The 18,867-nt window shown below is 41.3% G+C and overlaps 1 protein-coding gene across 2 annotated transcripts in view; it reads left to right on the top strand.

Moving 5' to 3' along the window:
• LOC113436464 (protocadherin alpha-5-like) overlaps positions 1–18,867 on the top strand; it is a 203,992-nt gene that overhangs the window by 106,750 nt on the left and 78,375 nt on the right. The window contains exon 1 of one of the 2 annotated variants that reach the window (XM_087930569.1): positions 8,113–11,176. The exons of the other annotated variant lie outside the window; for it this stretch is intronic. Within the exon in view, the coding sequence (XP_087786695.1) occupies positions 8,753–11,176 (2,424 nt within the window). The 5' untranslated portion in view covers positions 8,113–8,752. Of the gene's footprint in view, positions 1–8,112; positions 11,177–18,867 lie in introns of those variants that run through there. 2 annotated transcript variants of the gene reach the window in all.

Raw genomic sequence — 18,867 nt, 5'->3', positions numbered from 1 at the left:
AACTTGATTCCTGCCTTTCTTGGATCCTTCTGGAGCTGGAAGAGGGAACAAATTAGCTGAATTATATCTCTCCATGAAGAGTAGGTGTTGTTTATAGTATTGAAAAGGGCTGTTCAGTAATTTCCATACAAGAAACTATCTCTGGATTCAACTGTTCTTGCAGTCACTCTATTGAAGGAAATTTTTTCGAGGTACTGTAGATCAGAGGTCATCAACCTGTGATCCATGGACCACTGATGGTTCGCAAGAAAATGTTGGTGGTCCGCAGTGCACTCAGGTGGAGGAGCTGCTCCGGGATGACCAATGGGCTAATCCTGTAATTAGATCTCTGGAATAGGGATCCGCCAGGCAGCTTGTGGTGGGGCTGAAAATCTCCATCATAAAGGGTGGTACATGCAACTTGCAACTTTGCAGGTGGTGAACATGCAAGGAGTAGTGCAGCCCTCGCTGGCTGGAATGAGGTAATGGTGCTATTGTGGCAGGGGGGGCGACGGCGCAGGCAGACCTAAGCAATGGGTGTTGGCAATCCAAGGCTCTTTCATCCCCCCTGCTGTGTCTCACTGTCGGCTGAAGCCACTAGTAGCTGGCCCCGCAGTCGTCCTCCCCTCCTAGTCACTCCTTGCCTGGCCTGAGAAGGGCAGGGAATGGAGACTCGCTCCATATTCTACAGCAGGAACGAAGCCCCTCTGTACTTGCTTTATCTGTTGCTGGATCTCATGGGCACTTCTTCCAGCCCTTTTTGGTGCTGAGCACACCTCGGTCGCTCAGGGAGATGTGCAACTTCCTCTCTGTCCTGAAACACCAGCCCAGCCCAGCTGTTTCTCTCCACTGCTACTGTTGGTGCCTCCATGGCCTTGACTGCTCTTGTAGGCCTTGCGCAGCACAGTAAATTTAGTGTGCTTCACAATGGGGGAGACAGCATTCCCTCCTCCTCCTGGAGCCCATTATGATGTGGAGCACTGACCGCAGGCAAGTGTCTTGGGGAGGAGAGCAGGTCATGCACCTCCCCGAACAACCAAGATGCATCCAGCACCAACAAAGGCCGAAGAAGTGCCCACAAGACCCAGAAAGCACCAGAGAGTCAGAATGAGAGAGAGAGGTGACAGAGAGAGAGAGAAATGAGAGAGACAGCGAGAGAGAGAGAGAAATGAGAGAGACAGCGAGCGCGCGCGAGAGAGAGATACACAGAGACAGAGAAAGAGGCAGAGAGAAATGAAAGAGAGAGAGACAGAGAGATACAGACATAGATACAGAGAGACAAAGGTGTGAGAGACAGAAAGAGAGAGAGAGAGAAAGGGAGAGACAGAAAAAGAGACAGAGAGAAAGAGATACAGACATAGAGAGAGAGATACACACACACACAGAAAGAGACAGATATGAGAGACAGAAAGAGAGACCAATACAGATACATAGAGAGAGAGAGAGAGAGATACCCGTTTCCCATAGAAAACACTAGGAGCCACAAAACCTGGTAGGCATGGCTGGGGGGCGAGTCATATAACTGGGTGGGAATGAGTGATGTCAAGTTGGCCATGCCCACCCAGGTTTTGTGGCTCCCTGTGTTTTGTTTTCTGTGGGAAACAGGTCCAAATGGCTCTTTGAGTGTTTAAGGTTGCAGAAACAAGCAGCCAAGCCAAGTGCCTGAAGGACCCCATCCTGTCACTGAGAGTCCAGGTGCTTCAACGAGCAGCGTGCTGGATTCATATTAGTGGTCTGCGGGATTTAAAATTATGAATTTAATGGTCCCTGAAGTCCGAAAGGTTGGTGCCCCCTGCCGTAGATGGTTAATAAGCTATCAAAAACTTTAGAAGAAAAGGATTATTTGGTTCTTTTCAATCATGATTAAAGAATGGACATGGGATTGAGATAGTATGGGTTGATAACTTCTGCTGTTACATGCATAGGATAGGACCTCTCTTGGTTCTATTAGACCTCTTAACAGCATTTGGCATGATCAAATAAAATATCCTTCTGTCTATTAGGGCTGATGATCAAAGACACTTCTGCACTGTTTCTGCTTCAGTTCCAGTGATGGCCCGGCGGGGGGGGGGGCGGGGTAGGGGAGAAGCAGTTGGCCCAGCAGTCATCCTAATACAAAGTGCAGTAGGGTTTAATCCTCTTTCTCCTGCTTTTGGATATCTATATAAAACTGCTGGGGTGGGGAATCATCTGGTGATTTGTGGTGTGGTTTCATGAGTATGGTATGATACCCAGCTAAACATCACCAACCTCTGACTCAGAGAACATTTGAGCTCAACTGATAGAGGCCACTGGCTGTATGTATTGGTTACAATAGAAAAATGATTGATGAAAATGACACAATTAGCAGAGATGGCAAAATTCAGTTGTTCTGATTAGGGAAACAAAAATAAATTTTATTATAACTACAAAAGATACTTATTATTATAAGACTGAAAACCTGTTATGGAATTTTTTTCCTATATCACAGATTAACTTGTGATTTATGGATTTGATTAGAAAGGATAAAGAGAAGATAAAAGGTAAAGGTCACTGCTGTTAAGATTGGAAACTGCTTCTTTATCATTTCTATTTTCTTTCCTTTTGTATCTCTTTCTTTGAATATTTTCTTTACAATTTTTTAAATTTACTTATGACTTGATTTCACTTTGTATTGTTTTTATACTTTAAAAAAAGTCTTTAATAAAATTAGATACATAAGCAACTAAATAAGTATATCTATAAACGTAAATTTGAATTGTTTAGTAGAGAGTTCCCCAACATTTTCCCTAACATTTCCAGCTTTGCAGCTGGGGGAGTATGGTTCGACATAAGTGGCAAGTTGCGCTTATGTGGAACCATCCTCCCGCATCACTGCCACTCATCCCTCAAGGCCCACTACTGGGTCATGACCCGCAGGTTTGGGACCCCTGCTTTAGTATATCCCTGTCAGTTTGAGAGATGTGGTTTTAATCAAAGGACTTAACTGACCATGATGGATTTTATGGTATGATTTACAATAAGAAAACATGTAAGGTAGTATAACAATCAGCAGGTTTTCTATGTAAGTTGGCATTTTACTGATAGTTGTTTTTCCCCCTAATCACTCATGCCACTGGTACAACAATAATTATGGTGAGTGCAAAGAGGCTGAGCTTGAAAGCCAGATTTGTGGTATTAACTCCTTTTCCTATTAGCATCTGCTGCCACAAAATCCTGCTGATCTGACTGTATTAAAATTCAATTTCTTGAGCTCCAAGATCCATGTTTAATTACCCTTAGTTTTAGTTTCCTTTCAAAATCAAGAACTGCAGTTTCATATGGTTACTTTTTAAAAATATGCCTGGAAAAAGATGTCAACTCAAATGTGAAGCTTTAAGAAAAATTTTATGTGAAAATTGTTTCTACTCTGCTGGTCATAATAAGTCTCTAAGCTTGTAACCTGGATTTATATCTAACATCCTCAAAATATACCCAGAAAACATTTTTCTATAGTTTGGAATTTATGTTAAATGAAGTAAAAATGTTTAATGGACTAAAATACTGCTTTGTTTAAGCAGGATGTTTTTTTCTTCTATGAAAAGACCATTCTACAAGGGAGAACAAGAACAGTCATTGGAGATAATATACAATTACTGGACTCAAGCCCATGTAAACTAGACTTGGAAATTATGCCTTAAAACTAGAAAACGTAATGGCCTTAAAACAGGCATGACATTTATCTGAATATGTTGCTTCTTCTGATTACTTAAAAAGACCTTTGAAATGGAAGAACAGGTGTGGGACTGAGGGATGGCCCCTTGGACTGCAATGATCCCTTCCATATCTAGCTCTGCAGCCCTTGTTTAATGACAGCCTGTCTCTGTTCTCTGATACTCATGTGTAATTAATTGCATTAATGATATCAGAAAAAACATTTCCTTCTTATATGAACCTTAGTGCTAATATCAACCTTTGTTTCAACATCTTTAGGAAGCTTTTTAAAAAAAAAATATTGGAATTTTTGGGAAGGAAAAATTGCTAACTCACTCATCTCAAAGCAGTGCAAAGAATCTTGCATAAAAACATCAAATGAAGAAAAAATGAAAAGAGTTAATAAAAACAATTAGATATGGATAGTCATAAATAAGCCAAATTATAGGACAAGAGGATAGCCCAGGGGTCATCAACCTGAAGCTCCAGAGCCACATGCGGCTCTTTGGGCCCTCTCCTGTGGCTCCCTGTCAGATGATCCCAACACTGCCTGGCCCTGGCCCTGGCCCTCCCCTCCCACTCACTCCTCACCTGAGAAGGGAAGGGTGATGGTGGTGGATAGAGACTCATTCCACATTCCAGAGCAGGCGTGAAGTCTACTTGCCTCTTCTTCTGGCCCTTCTTGGTTCTGCATGCACCTCGACCATTCAGAGAGACTTTTTCTCCGCCCTGAGATGCTGGCCCAGCCCGGCTGCAGCTGATGCTCCATGTCGTAATGGGCTGCAGGAAGAGGAAGGGACACCATCTCCTCCATTGTGAAGCACACTAAATTTAAATGTGCTGTGCAAGGCGCTGCAAGAGCAGCCATCAGGCCATGGAGGCAGCAAGAAGAATATGGGGAGACGTGCGACTTTCTCTCTGCCCCAAGACACTGGCCTGGCCTGTCTGCGGCTGATGCCACAACTCTTGCCACCTCTATGGCCCGCTCACTGCTCTTGCAGCACTTTGCGCAACACACTGAAATTTAGCACACTTCAAAATGGGGGAGACAGCATCCCCTCCTCTTCCTGGACCCCATTATGATGTGGAGCATCAGCTGCAGCTGGGACAGCCAGTGACTTCGGGTGGAGAGCCTCCCCAAGCGGCTGAGGTACATGCAGCACCAACAAGTGCTGGAAGAGGCAAGTAGAGGGGTACTTCTCTCCTGCTCTGGAATACGGAGCGAGTCTCCATCTGCTGCCATAGCCCTTCTCAGGGTAGGCAAGGAGTGAGTGCGAGAGGAGGGTGAAGGTTAGGGCCAGCCACTGGTGGGTTCAGCCAACAGGAAGCCACAGCAGGAGGATGAAAGAGCTTATTTATCTGGGAACCTGAAATGATTCTTGATAAAAGGTACCCAAAGAAGAAGAAAGAGCAACATCAGCAAAAAAACCAACCCAACCCTCACCTGTTTTTGGAAATGGTTCAAGAGGGAAAACACACACACACACACACACACACACACACACACGAACGATAGATATGAGAGAGAGATGAGAGAGAGAAGGAGAGGCAGAGAGAGAGAGATGAGAGAGAGAGAGAGAGAGAGAGATTGAAGTCCACAGTCTTAAAATTGCCAAGGTTGGAGGCCCCTGATATAGCATATAAATAAAGGGACCTGTTATGCCAGTAACATAAATTTTGAATTAGAGATGTATTTTCAAAATGGAGAAATAAGATAACTAAGGTATCTAAAATATAATCACTGAATGTTCTTTTAACTTCCTGTAGCTTAAACAATGTATGCAAATTACCTGGAGAGGTTTGATTTTAAAAAAAAAAAAATTTATCACATACAGTTTGCAAATATTTTTGTTGTGCATCTCCCCTACACAATAGCATTTTCCCCATGCTTGTTAAAAGTAACCTCACAATGATAGGTGGAAAGGGGCTATCAGGCAGCTGTCTCCCTGTTATTATCCATATATAACACCTTGTTCCAGCTGGGGAATTACATTACAATTTTTTGCCCATCCTTCTATTCTCAGAGCCATCCTAACATTTGTGGGGCTCGCATCTAACATTCAATGTGGACATATTTATTAATTAGATCTGTTCACTGGTTTAAAAAACATTCTTACAGGTTGTTTATCAATGGATTTTAACTGAATTTGACTGCAGTATCAAATATGGAACCAGACGGTTTATTTCTTGGCCTAATATTTTGAGTAGAGTAAGGAAGTAGAACGAATGCATATCAAAGAGATGATAATTCAAAACTGAATAGTATAAGTAATTCTGTGGAGGACAGAAACAAAATCTTCATTTGATTAATGAAGATTACATTTTAAAAAGTGAAATAAAGTAAGAAAATGAAATTTTACAGAGAAAAATAAAAATTCTTAACTAGGAGAATGCAGAAATACAGGAGAATACCTGCATATGTGAAAACCTTTGGAGCTGTAATTTATTGTAAGCTGGATATGAGTCATAACATACTGTAGCTGTGAAGACAAAATAGTTTTAGGCACCATTAAAACAAATATGATTTCCAAATTATGGAAGCAATAATTCTACACTATTTTTCATTAATTAGATCATCTCAAATACTATGGCCACTTCTAAGGATTTCATATTGAGAGGGATTAAGATAAACTGAATGCAAAAAAGGTAATGAAGATAATTAGTAAACTGGCATTCACACAGTATTATTTATAGTCTCAGTTCCTCAAAATCAAATTAAAACTGAACTACAATCATCTTCATTCCTATCGATCTGGAAATATGACCTCAATGTTCTATTGCAGTGGTCTCCAACCTTGGCAACTTTAAGCCTGGCGGACTTCAACCCCCCAGAATTCCCCAGCCATCTTTTGGGAGGTTGAAGTCCTCCAAGCTTAAAGTTGCCAAGGTTGGAGACCCCTGTTCTATTGAGCTAACAACAGGAAAAATGCAAAGGATATCATTTAGTTAGTGCTCCACCCCAATCTATTAATTTTGAAGCAGCAGAAATAAAGAGAAGTAAAAAAAAAGATTAGCACTTGCCCTTCCAGTTCTCATTTCTGATACATTATATGCATTTGTTTGCTTTGTAAAAACAAAAAAATCCCTCAGTGGTAGTTAAAAAAGGAAGATATCTGTCACAAATATCCATTCCTCCTGTATTTAAAAGCTCTGGCAAACCATGAAAGTAAGATGATAGTGTGTCAGCAATTTTGTAACCAGTTGCTATGAGAATACTTAGGAAACTGAATGTTTAACTTTGAGATGAACCTTCAATTCAATGACCTTTTTCAGAGTACACAGAATGGTGGTCTTCAAGTACAAGTGAAAATGTCACCAGGAGGATTCTTCTCATGGATTGGTTGAAAAGTGCTAACTTTGAGCTGACAGAAAATTACATTGGCATAATATTCATTATTCCACTGGCAATCCCTACCTTTTCACAGCATAAACCAACAAAAGATATTGTTCTTCTTTGCTCTGTGCAGGGCATATTAAGGACAGAGTTTGGTGAATTTCTTTGCCTTTGTTTCACTTTCCTCATATTAAACTCACCAGTCAGATGGAACATATTCCCCATCTCACTCTCCTTAACATGGGATGGAGCTGAAGTTTTGATGAATGGTTGCACTGATGAGTTGCTCTGGTTCCGTGCCTAGGGTTTTGGGTTTTTTTGCTTTGTAAATTCATCTGGAAGAGCAAATAGGGGAGTTTCATGTCAGCAGGAGAAAAAATAACACTATGCAGGAGCATGATTATGCTGTGTTAGGTGGAAGTGGAAAAAGAGCCCAAGACTTGTTCTGTTTCATTCTGTTTGGTAGGATATAGAATGATGTGTTTTAAGTTATAGAATTATAGGTGAACCAATTGAACATTGGTTGCATGTGCTTATGAATGTGGACTCAGAATCACAAAATCATTGGGCTGGAAGGGACTGCAGAGATTTTCTGTCCAACTGCCTGTTCAAAGTTCAAGGCTTATGCCATCCCAGTCAAATGGTTGTTCAGTCCATTTTTGGAAAACCTCCAGTGTCTGGAAACACTGGAGTCTGGACAGTCATCTGTCAGGGACACTTCAATTTGGATGCTTGGGATGAATTCAGTGGCTTCAAGGACAGACCTGTTTGTAACGAAATATAATCTGTTTTTCTAAATAATACAGCAAAAGTAGCAATCCAGTTCAACTAATTTTATTTCTGTGGATAATTTCAACCCATTTCAGAATAATGTTTATATTTTATCAGTTCATTTTTGACATAGTTACGATGAGCCGACTATCTTTCCCAGCTATTATTTCCTATGGTCTTTTTTTTTTTGGCTTTCAGGCTTAACATGTAATTACTTCGGGGTCAATTATATGCCGCAGACAGTGGAGGAAACAGAGACTCTTTATTTTAAAAAAAATCCCGTTATTTCTTCAGGCAGCTTTTCTAAACGAAGCCCGCTCAGAGGGCACTTGCTGATCTTGGATCTCTTTCGAGCCACTGCCCTTTCGAGATAAGCGTCCCTTTTACACTCTGCTTCGACTTGTTTGGCTGTCTTTTTCCAGCTGAGGAAAAAACCAGGACCCACGGTCGGAGAAATGTTTTCCTTTTCTGAAACGGCTCCATTTTCGGTCAATTAGGGAGAAGAAGAGGATGACGCGCTCTCCCACAGCCCATGATTTTGCAGATTCGGCGATTCCTCTCGCCTCGCTCCGCTGTGGAGCCTCTCCATTTCCCGGAGACCTCGTGATGCAGTAGGAAGGGCTACGGATCTCGTCGTTGTGGAAGTGGCCTCTAAGCGGCGCTGTGGTCCAGGGTGGTGCCGTGCCCGGTACAGGAGGGCTTTCCTCTTTGCACATGATCTCATCTCGAGCCGGCGGCATCAGCGGCGGCTGCCTTGGCGGAGGGTTAGTTCCAGCTGGCTCAGCGCTGGCCAAAGGCGAGCCATGTCTTCGGCAGGCGCCTGGAAGAGCCCGTGCTTTCCCCGTGCTGCATTTAAGCAAGCGGGCTTCATGGCTTGGCCTTTTCTCCCGTCGGCTGCGGCATCGCTTACTTCAGCTCTTTGTTGAAAACGGGGGATTATGTTACGACTGACTCGATCTGCTGGGAGGTGAGCGGGAAGGAAGCCAGGGAAAAAGAATGCGGGTCTATTTAATAGTGTGCTGCCTTATTTTCTACACCGTGCGTGGACAAGTAGAGTACTCCATCGCCGAAGAAACTGAGCGCGGCGCGCCTGTCGGGAACCTAGCACAGGATTTGGGCATCGATGCGGCTAGGCTGCCCTTCCGCAGATTCCGCATGATCACCAGTTCTAGTAAGCAGTATTTCAACCTCAATGCGAGCACCGGAGCTTTGTCTGTTAACGAGCCCGTCGACAGGGAAGAGGTCTGTGCACAAGAACCTACCTGCTCTCTGAATTACGAACTCGTGTTAGAAACCCCCCTGGAACTTTATAAACTGCAGTTTAAAATATTGGACGTGAACGATCACACTCCTACTTTTCTGCTAGAGGAATATCATGTGAATGTCGCGGAGTTCCTGGCTCCAGGAGTTCGGTTTACTCTCCCGGTCGCCCAAGATCTCGATGAAGGCATCAACAGCGTCCAGAGCTACAGTCTAAGCCCCAACCAGCATTTCAGACTGGAAATGCAGACTCGTGGGGATGGGAGCCGGTATCCTGAACTGGTATTAGAAAAGCCCTTGGATCGGGAGCAGCAGGCCACACACAGGCTTACTATCACAGCTAAAGACGGAGGGAACCCCCAGAGGTCTGGAGACGCCCAGGTTGTGGTAACTGTCCTGGACACAAATGATAATGCCCCTACTTTTGAGCATTCTGTCTACAGGGCCAGCGTGTTGGAAAACTCTCCTAGAGGCACTCTGGTCACTAGGGTGCAAGCCACAGACTTAGATTATGGTCAGAATGGAGAGGTCTTCTACTCGTTTAGCAACAGCACATCCCCTGAGCTACAGAAGATGTTCAGCATCAACCCCCAAAGCGGTGAGATAAAAGTCAGCGGTGCTTTAAATGTCCAAAAGCCCCTGCTAGAGATGTTCATTGAGGCAAGGGATAAAGGAGTCTTTGGCATGTCTAGTGTAGCCAAACTGTTGGTGGAAATTACTGATGTGAACAACAATGCTCCAGAGATTACACTCACTTCGCTGTCCAGCCCCATCCCAGAGGATTCTTTGCTGGGCACTGTGGTGGCTCTTTTGAGTATTACTGATGAAGATCCTGGTGAGAATGGGAAAATCATTTGTAAGATTCCTGTTGACATCCCCTTCCAGCTCAAGTCCTCTTTTGATAATTACTACAGCCTGATCACAAGTGGTCATCTTGATCGAGAACGGGTCAGTGAATACAACATTACAGTCACTGCCTCTGATCTGGGTTCCCCTCCCATTGCCACTCAGAAAACACTTTGGGTACAGATTGCTGATGTGAATGACAATCCTCCCAAATTCCTCAACCAGATGCGTGAAATTTACATAGCAGAGAACAATAAGCCTGGGGCATCTGTTTTCCAGATGTCCGCTTCTGATCCAGATCTCCAGGAGAATGGTCGGGTATCTTACTTTCTCAGGGACCTTGATATCCAGGGCAGCTCCTTGTCCAGATATTTAGCCATTGATGCAGACAATGGAATCATCTATGCAAAAGACACTTTTGACTTTGAGCAACTCCAAACTTTTCATTTCCAAGTAGAGGCAAAGGACAATGGTTTCCCAATTCTGACTGCTACTTTTATTGTCAGTGTTACCATCGTAGACCAAAATGACAATGCCCCAGTCATCTTGTATCCAGATGTGAGAAATGCTTCAGTGGCGATTGAAATTGTGCCACGCTTGGCAAATGCCAACTATTTAGTGACCAAGGTGGTGGCCCATGACCCAGACAGTGGGCAGAATGCTTGGCTTTCTTACCACCTTCTGCACTCTTCTGACACAAGCCTATTTCAGGTTTTACCAAATTCTGGGGAACTTAGAACTAGTCGTTCAATGAGATCTAGTGACCCCATCAAGCACAAAGTGGTGATCTTGGTGACAGACAGTGGGGATCCTTCCCTCTCCTCTACTGTAACTTTGGGCATCCTACTAGCTGACACTCTCCCACAAGCACTCCCAGACTTTGATGACAGCCTGGAAACACATGGGCAGCAGCTGTCTAGCTTGAACTTCTACTTGATCATTGCTCTGGGCTGCCTTTCCCTTGTCTTTTTTGGATTTATCATTTTCCTTTTTGCTGTTCGACTTTTCCACTGTAGGACTAACCCCTCTTGCAATTGTTGTTGCCCCACGGATGAGTATGAAAAGTACCGGTACAATGTGCGCATGCTCCCAAGCTCTAATTTTACCCCAGAGATGGTTGAGATTGCAGGGATGGGGAAACTTACGCACACCTATTTATATAGGGCAGCCCTAGGTGTAGGGACTAGCAATAACAACTTGATGTCCAACAGAGATGCCGGGAACCTTTCCAAGGGGGCGGGATTATTGCAAGTGCCAGCATCCTGCATTCAAGTACAGAAGGTGAAGAGTGACCACTTTAATGCCATTCTGGTGGTAAGCAGCTCTTTCAAATATCTATTGTCTCTCTTGGTATTGGGTGGGATGGAAAAATAAATACCAAAAAGTATGTCTTGATCCAACAATAACAATTAAGAAAATGATTTAGAGAAAAAAAGGCTGGAATGGGTGTTATTTCATTCTCAGAAGGAAGATGGTTTGTCCTCCCAACTTCTTGGAAATTAAGAACAAAATAAATGAAATGGGGTAGCTTGAAGTCCAATGTCCTGCAGTAACCAATACCTAAAATGATAACCCAGAAAACAGGATGGACATAGGTACAGCCTATGAGCTGACAAGAGTCATGATGGAAGTGTAACTGTTCCCTCAATATATTTTCTTATTTTTAGAAATGCTTCATAGAAAAGAGCTGGGTATACATATTGGAATGGGTCCAAAACAGTGATTAAAGAAAAGCTTACAATTCAAGATGCTATGTATATTCAACTTGGAAACAAAAAAACGGGGGAAACCTAATAGCCATCTTCAAGTTTCTGGAAGTTTCTTGTTATGTTGAAGATTGGGTATAATTGTTCAGAGTTATTCCAAGAGAACCAAGAAACAATGGCTTTAAATTACAAAAAATAATAATATCAGTGGGGGTTATTTTGGGGAGAAGCTGGAATTTTCTTTTCTTAGAGATCCTTAAACCCAGGTTGTATTATTGTTAGTTGGAAATGGGTTTCTTCACTGTGCAAAGAGTTGGAGTAGATATTCTTTCAATATTTATGTTTGATTATTCTATAATGAAAAGTGCTCATTTTAGTATTTATTATTTCTGCAAATGAGAAAAACTGGAATGAGATCATTAAATTTATGGCATAATGTTATCATAACTCTACTCACCCAGTGACGAATAGAATATGCTCTTTTATATTTTTCCCCTCTTTCATGATAGTACTATTTAGGATTCTTATTGAATATTAATTGATTCCATCTCAAAGATATAGCAGCTGATTAGAAAAGTGGAGAAACTATTTTATTTACATGCTGTTTATGAATTTCCAAGTACCACGGGCTTGCAATCTGAAATACTGATTTAAATTAAACCTCATTCTAGTCCATCCAGGCTGTTCTTGCCTTGGTTTTTACTGAAAATTGCTGTATGCTATGCCATTTTATATAAAAATTGATGGTTATAGTTGCTCCTTTTTAAGGAAAAAGATGCTTGTATTTTCTTAAATGAAATTTACAAAATGAAGATACAATAGGTACCACAGATACTTTAGGAGAGTTGGTTTGATGTGTGGGTTAAATCATCAGGCTGGAGTTCTAGTCCTGCCTTATGTGTGAAACCATCTGGGTGATTTTGAGCCAATAACTCCCTCTGCCCTAGGAACAAAGCAAGGGTATGCCATCCCAAAAACATTGCCTAGGTTTTGTTTGTGAAACACCCCCCCCCCCAAAAAAAAACCCTAGACATATTCTAGCACAAATCAGGCATTTTGCAGTTCTTTGAGAGGCTTTCGGTATTTGTAGGCCTGTGTTCTGCCTTAAGACAAAGCCTGAATTCAGAACAAATTTGTACTGTCCAGTGGCTAAACAAATGACACCTTGCCCAGCCCCAATTCAAAAACTTTTACAAAGTTATGCATAACTTTGGTTTTTCTGGTGCTACACTGAAAAAGGGACAACTTGAAGATGATTTTGGTATGTGCCTATCAAAATTCCTTGGTGGGAAGGATGGGGGTGGGGGAAGGCAATTGGATCTACTCATTATTGGTCTGTAACTCAGACCAGCCCTTTGGGATGGCTTGGTAAGATTGTGATAATAGAATTGATACTGGGTATTGCAGGAGATCAGTCAGCAAACTTTTCAAAAGACCAGTCAAATTGCATCCAGAAACAATTACTGGTTACTTTGAAAATGTCTATGTGATTCAAGCATATAGGTTCTTGTGGCCAAATAGCAAGGAAATATTTCAGTACAAGATGTTATGAGAGATTGTGCCACACTCTTGCTGAAGATTTAAAACACTCTTTTCCTAATTTAAAAAAAAATGGATAGGAGGGATTAAAATGGTTTTGACTGTATATAGCAACTGGGCTCCGATAATTTCTCTTGAAGAATAATGTAAAGAAACAGCTCAGAGGGAGGATAGGTTTTTAAAATTACACAGCAAGAATCTTCCCAGCAAGGATGAAGTGGCATTTTTCTAAATTAAGTTCCAGAAATTGGAATGAGTTGCAATCTCAGACCAATCTAGGGCTAGGCAGCTATTATCAGAGTATGTAGTATTCTCTACAATTACAACTTTTCTAGAACTTTGGACAAAAGATGAAATATATTTCATCAATAAAGGGCTTGAATAAAACAAGAATTGGTTGTCCTTCAATTTTGTGTTGCTTTGGTAAAAATCATATCTACTAACACTAACTTTACAAAGTTAAAACATAGCTAGCTTTGGATAAAACTCTAAGGGCCCTTCCACAGTTGTACCAGTCTTAGGACTGGTGGTTGCACTTTCATCCATTAATAGGGATAAATCATTAAATAAAATCTAATAATTTACAAACATTAATATCCTTAGTTTGACTTCCTTAAAGAGTCTGTTGTGTGCCATCCATTGAAGTTGTCATCTTGTTGAATAAGAGAATTGATAGAAGCATGATCCATACAACTGAAATCAGTTTGTATAATATTTACACAAAATATGGCAATAAGAATTATTCTTAGTACTGTTGTAGCATTGAAATGAAGGTATTATAATACATTTCGTTCAAAGTTTCATTCAAAGAGAGCTACTTTGGTCTAGTGATTAAAACATCAGGCTAGAAACTGGTTTAGCCTTAGGCACGAAATCTGGCTGGGTGTCTCACCTCACCTCCCAGGGATGTTGTTATGGGGAAAATGAGGAAGAGGAAGGAGTATTAGATATGTTCACCACCTTGAAACTCATAAAATGGGATTAAAAAATCTCAATAATCCTTACTACAGCAGTCATGAAACTGGTCAAAATTAATGCCCTCCCCAATTTTATAAGCTTAGGCAAAGAATATGATTTTCTAAGAAAATTCATAATTGATGAGGATTTGACACACAAATTTGTTTTTAAACATGCATTGCACTTGTTATTTACTCATATAAGACATCTTAATATGTTCTTGGGGATTTATTTATTTAACTGATTGCAGTTAAAATAGTGTACACCTACTTCTATTATTCTTCAGTGGTAGATTTAAGGCTAATCCAAGATAAAAGAAACATAAAAGGTCATATGCTGATATTATTACAAGGTAATAATAGTCTCTATTATAGTCATTAATTGCAAATACAAAGAATTGTGATGGTGGTACAATGAATCTGTGTAAAGGTATTCAAGCAACAAAGATTCAAAGTGTCTTTTGCTGCCACTACCTCAGTATTTTCATTGCTGTATCATCATTATAGATATCTGGCACTGAAATGATACAGATAATTTTATTTATAATTTATATATTTTAGATTAATAATTTAAATTATGTTTATGCTTTGTTATCATATTTCTTGTTTAATTCCAATTGTGTTTATTTACATTTGTTATAGTCTGTGACTGAAATAAATCTTTTGAATCTGACCAATGAGCTATGTCTTCATGTATATTGAAATCTCTCCAAGAATTTATTTTATTTTTCATTGTTTTAAGATGTGGGGCAGATTTTAGCATGTGCTCTTCTTTTCTCCATGAAATAAATGGGAAATGCATTTTGTTTTGCATGAATTGTGCAGTTTTTATAGACTATATATTTCTAAATGAATTATTAATTTATTCTTGCTATCATTCATTACCAAAAGACAATGATGATAGATAGATAGATAAATAGTATTTAACGTGCCATTTGCAGAACTATAAATAAAAGGAATGAGTTTCGTTGATACAGCATGTTCCTTGCCTTATTTTGTGCCTCTAAGCCATGGGTGTCAAAACTCAAGGCCAGGGGCCCAGATCTGGCCCATGGGGGGCTTAGATCTGGCCCTGCGGGGCCACCTTGGAAACAGCAAAGGACTGGCCCACAATGCCTCTGCCAATGAAAAAGGAGGGCTCTCCTGAGCTCTGTTTTCACTGGCAGTGGATTGCAGGAGGCTGTCACAGCTGAAAATGGAGCTACGGAACCCATTTTCTCTGGCAGAGTGCTTGGGCCACCACAGATACCCCCGACACAAATGACATTGAGCTGGCCATGCCCTCCCTGGCCACACCCACTCCAGCCCTCCAAGGTCAAAAACAACCCTGATGAAATTGAGTTTGACACCCCTGCTCTAAGCAATTCATAGTGAGGTTTTCAATGTGTGCACTGAAATGCCCAGATACATTTTATGACCATATTCAGTGCTAGGCTTCCTCATAGCTGTATGAAGGTAGAGTAAAGCATATTTATTCCAGATCTCAAATAAAAAGAATTGGGTAGTCTTGGATTTCCATTCTTTTGGGCAGATGTTTTAAACAGTTGAACAATAACTCTTGGATGGATTTTAAATTTGCAGCACTGATTGCGTAAATTGAATGTTTTCAACCAGGGGTTTTTTCCCCCCTGAAGTTTAAACTATTTCTTCTGAACTGCATAGCAGACATTTTGTTTCAGTGTTTATTACTGCTTGATTGATATCCCTCCTTTATTATTTTTACAAATAACTCAAGGAGGTGAACATATAAACACACTTTCCCTCCTCCTATTATGTACACTAGCAAATACAACACCTATATAGGTGTCCTTATTTACATAAAAATAAGATTATATTCAAAATAAATATGTATCTCATTCTAAATAATATGAATCTATTATAATGAAAAAGCTAGGAATACTTTTTGGAAGAATGAAGGATTAAAATGCTAATCTTGTATAATAAAACTTATTCACTGATTATTATCTACTGTAATCATATTTGAAAATACCTTTTTTAAAGTTATATTCAGGAACTGTGCAGTAATAGGACTGTAAAAAAAGAATAATTTTCCAAAGATGGGTTTTTTTGGGAAAAAAAAGAAGACATTAAAACGGCACATTGCAGGGACTTAGTATGATTTCTCCCAATGAGAAGTTGAGATCTAAAGCAGAAACACAAAGTAAGGTTACTAATAAATAAGTACTGAAAATAATATACAAGGCTAGTATAGACATCAAGGAACTATTTGAAAAATTTGCATAATCCAAAGAAGCTGACATTTTTCAAGAAAAACAAGATATAGTTTGGGAGATAAAATAATAAAAGAGGAACAAAGCAGAAATATCAATCTCATCATAATTATCTCCAGCAATATAGTTAATTTTATTATAAATGAGATTACATATAGTCATGGAGCTCGAAGGGACCTTGGAAGTCTTCTAGTCCAATCCATTTAAGTTAATTTATATTCAATCCAAGGGTGGGCTTCAAAAATTTTAGCCACGGGTTCTCTGCCTGGTTGCTGGGTGGGCAAGGCCATAGTGGGCGTGGCCTAGCCAGCCTATTCCACAACGGGAGGCATTTTTGCCCTCCCCGGGCCCCTGAGGCTTTCCTTAAGCCTCTGGGAGGGTGAAAACAGCCTCCCTGGGCTCCGGAGGCTCTCTGGAAGCCAAAAACAGGCCCATTTCTGGCTTTCCTGAACTTCCAGGAGGCCCATTTTTCGCCCTCCCCAAGCCTCCAGACCCTGTACTTATCTGTATCCAAAATGGAACAGGTGGGGACTCCTGGGAGCGGGGTGGGGTGGGCAGGGCCAGCCAGAAGTGGGATTTGGGGGGTTCTCCAAACTACACAGAATCTTAGCTAGGAGCTCTCCCGAAACCCTGCAACCCACCCCTGATTCAATCCCCCACTAATTTTTTTAAAAAAGCAATCAGCTTCCATTCTATCAAATGCTTCAATAATATCTAAAGAAGTTAGTGGAGTTTATTTCCAGAGAAATATTAATAAACGGGACATTTCAATGTGTCAAATGTTTTTAAATATGTGGCCATGGACCACAAAAAATTGAGGTAATATTGATTTTTTCCATCACTTTGATATCAAAGAGAAAGCTATTTTAAATATTTAATTTAAATTAAATTGAAATACTTGAGGGATGTAGTGGGTTTTCAAGGAAATCAGGCAGAAATTTTTTTCCTGTCTAGATGAATGGCATTTTCTGATAATAAAACGTTAGAAAATTTGATCCCTTGGGTGAAATTTGATTTATCTGTGGTGACTGAACCCAAAATAAGGAACAAGTTGCCACCGTTGCAGAGTATTAATGATGAGTCTTGAATGCTTAGAAAGTTTTCATAACAATTTTAAGTACTTAAGAGTCATCAAATTAGATGGAATCCTAAACTCAATGGCCACACTTTTGGTCCATAGAATCCTACTGAACCAAAGAAGTTTATGTACATATAAAAGAGAAATTTTCATCAATAATTCAAAATATGGACATCAAATTCTATTAAAAGCAAAGGAAGAAAAATTAAATTCCTTATTTTGTGCTTAAATTCCAGTATTTTTAACACAACTAGAGATAACAGAAACATAACCTTAATAAATAAATATCTCTCACCTTTGCTTAGACTAGTGGTCACCAACTGGTAGTCCACAAGAAAATTTTGGTGATCTGTAGTGCAGCTGGGTGGAGGAGCTGTCTGGGATGACTAATGGGCCAGTTTTGTGACTAGAGCTCTGGAATATGGGACCAGACAGGCAGCTTGTGGTGGGGCTGGAAATCTCTGCCGTAGAGGGTGATACGTGCAATGTGCAACTGCAGGTGGTACAACATGCAAAGAGTAGTACAGTCCTCACTGGAACAAGGTAATGGTGCTGTTGCGGCAAGAGAGGGCGGTGGCGCAGGCGGGCCGAAGCAATGGGTGTCAGTGACATTTCATCCCCTTGCTGTGGCTCCCTGTTGGCTGAACCCACTAGTGGCTTGCCCCGCCCCACTCCTCGCCCTCCCCCCAAGTCACTCCTCGCCTGGCCTGAGAAAGTAAGGGCAACGGCGGTGAATGGAGACTTGCTCCATATTCCAGTTTGGGAGTGAAGTGTCCCTGTACTTGCTTCATCTCTTGCTGGGTCTTGCGGGCACATCTTCTGGCCCTTTTTGGTGCTGCATGAACCTCGGTTGCTTGGGGAGATGTGCTACTTCCCCTCCGCCCTAAGACACTGGCCTGACCCAAACATTTCTCGCCGCCGCTGCTTTTGGAGCCTCTATGGCCTGCCCACTGCTTGTGCAGTATCTTGCGCTTCATAATGGAGGAGTCGGTGTCCCCTCCTCCTCCTGGAGCCCATTACGCACAAAGCATCGGCTGCAGCCAGGTCAGACGAGTGTCTCAGGGCGGAGAGCAGATCGTGCATCTCCCCAAGGTGTGTCCAGCATCAACAAAGGCTAAAGAAGTGCCCGCGAAGCCTAGAGAGCACCAGAGAATCACAATGAGAGAGAGACAGACAGACAGAGTGACAGAGAAAGAGGCAGAGACAGAAAGAGATACAGACCTAGAGAGAGATACAGACCTAGAGAGAGATACACACACACACAGAGAGAGAGAGAGAGAGAGAAAGAGACAGAGAGATATGAGAAACAGAAAGAAACAGATATGAGAGACAAAAAGAGAGACAGAGATACACAGAGAGGGAGAGAGACAGAGAGAGATACCTATTTCCCATAGAAAAGAAAACACCAGGACCAACAAAACCTGGGTAGCCATGGCTGGGGGGCTGTTACTGGGTGGGAGTGAGTGACATCGAGTTGGCCATGCCCACCCAGGTT

Source organism: Pseudonaja textilis, chromosome 3 (genome assembly GCF_049901715.1).
Source record: "Pseudonaja textilis isolate UNSWEBS1 chromosome 3, rPseTex1.2, whole genome shotgun sequence".
Lineage (NCBI taxonomy): Eukaryota > Metazoa > Chordata > Lepidosauria > Squamata > Elapidae > Pseudonaja > Pseudonaja textilis.
This window is presented reverse-complemented; position numbering and strand designations above follow the sequence as displayed.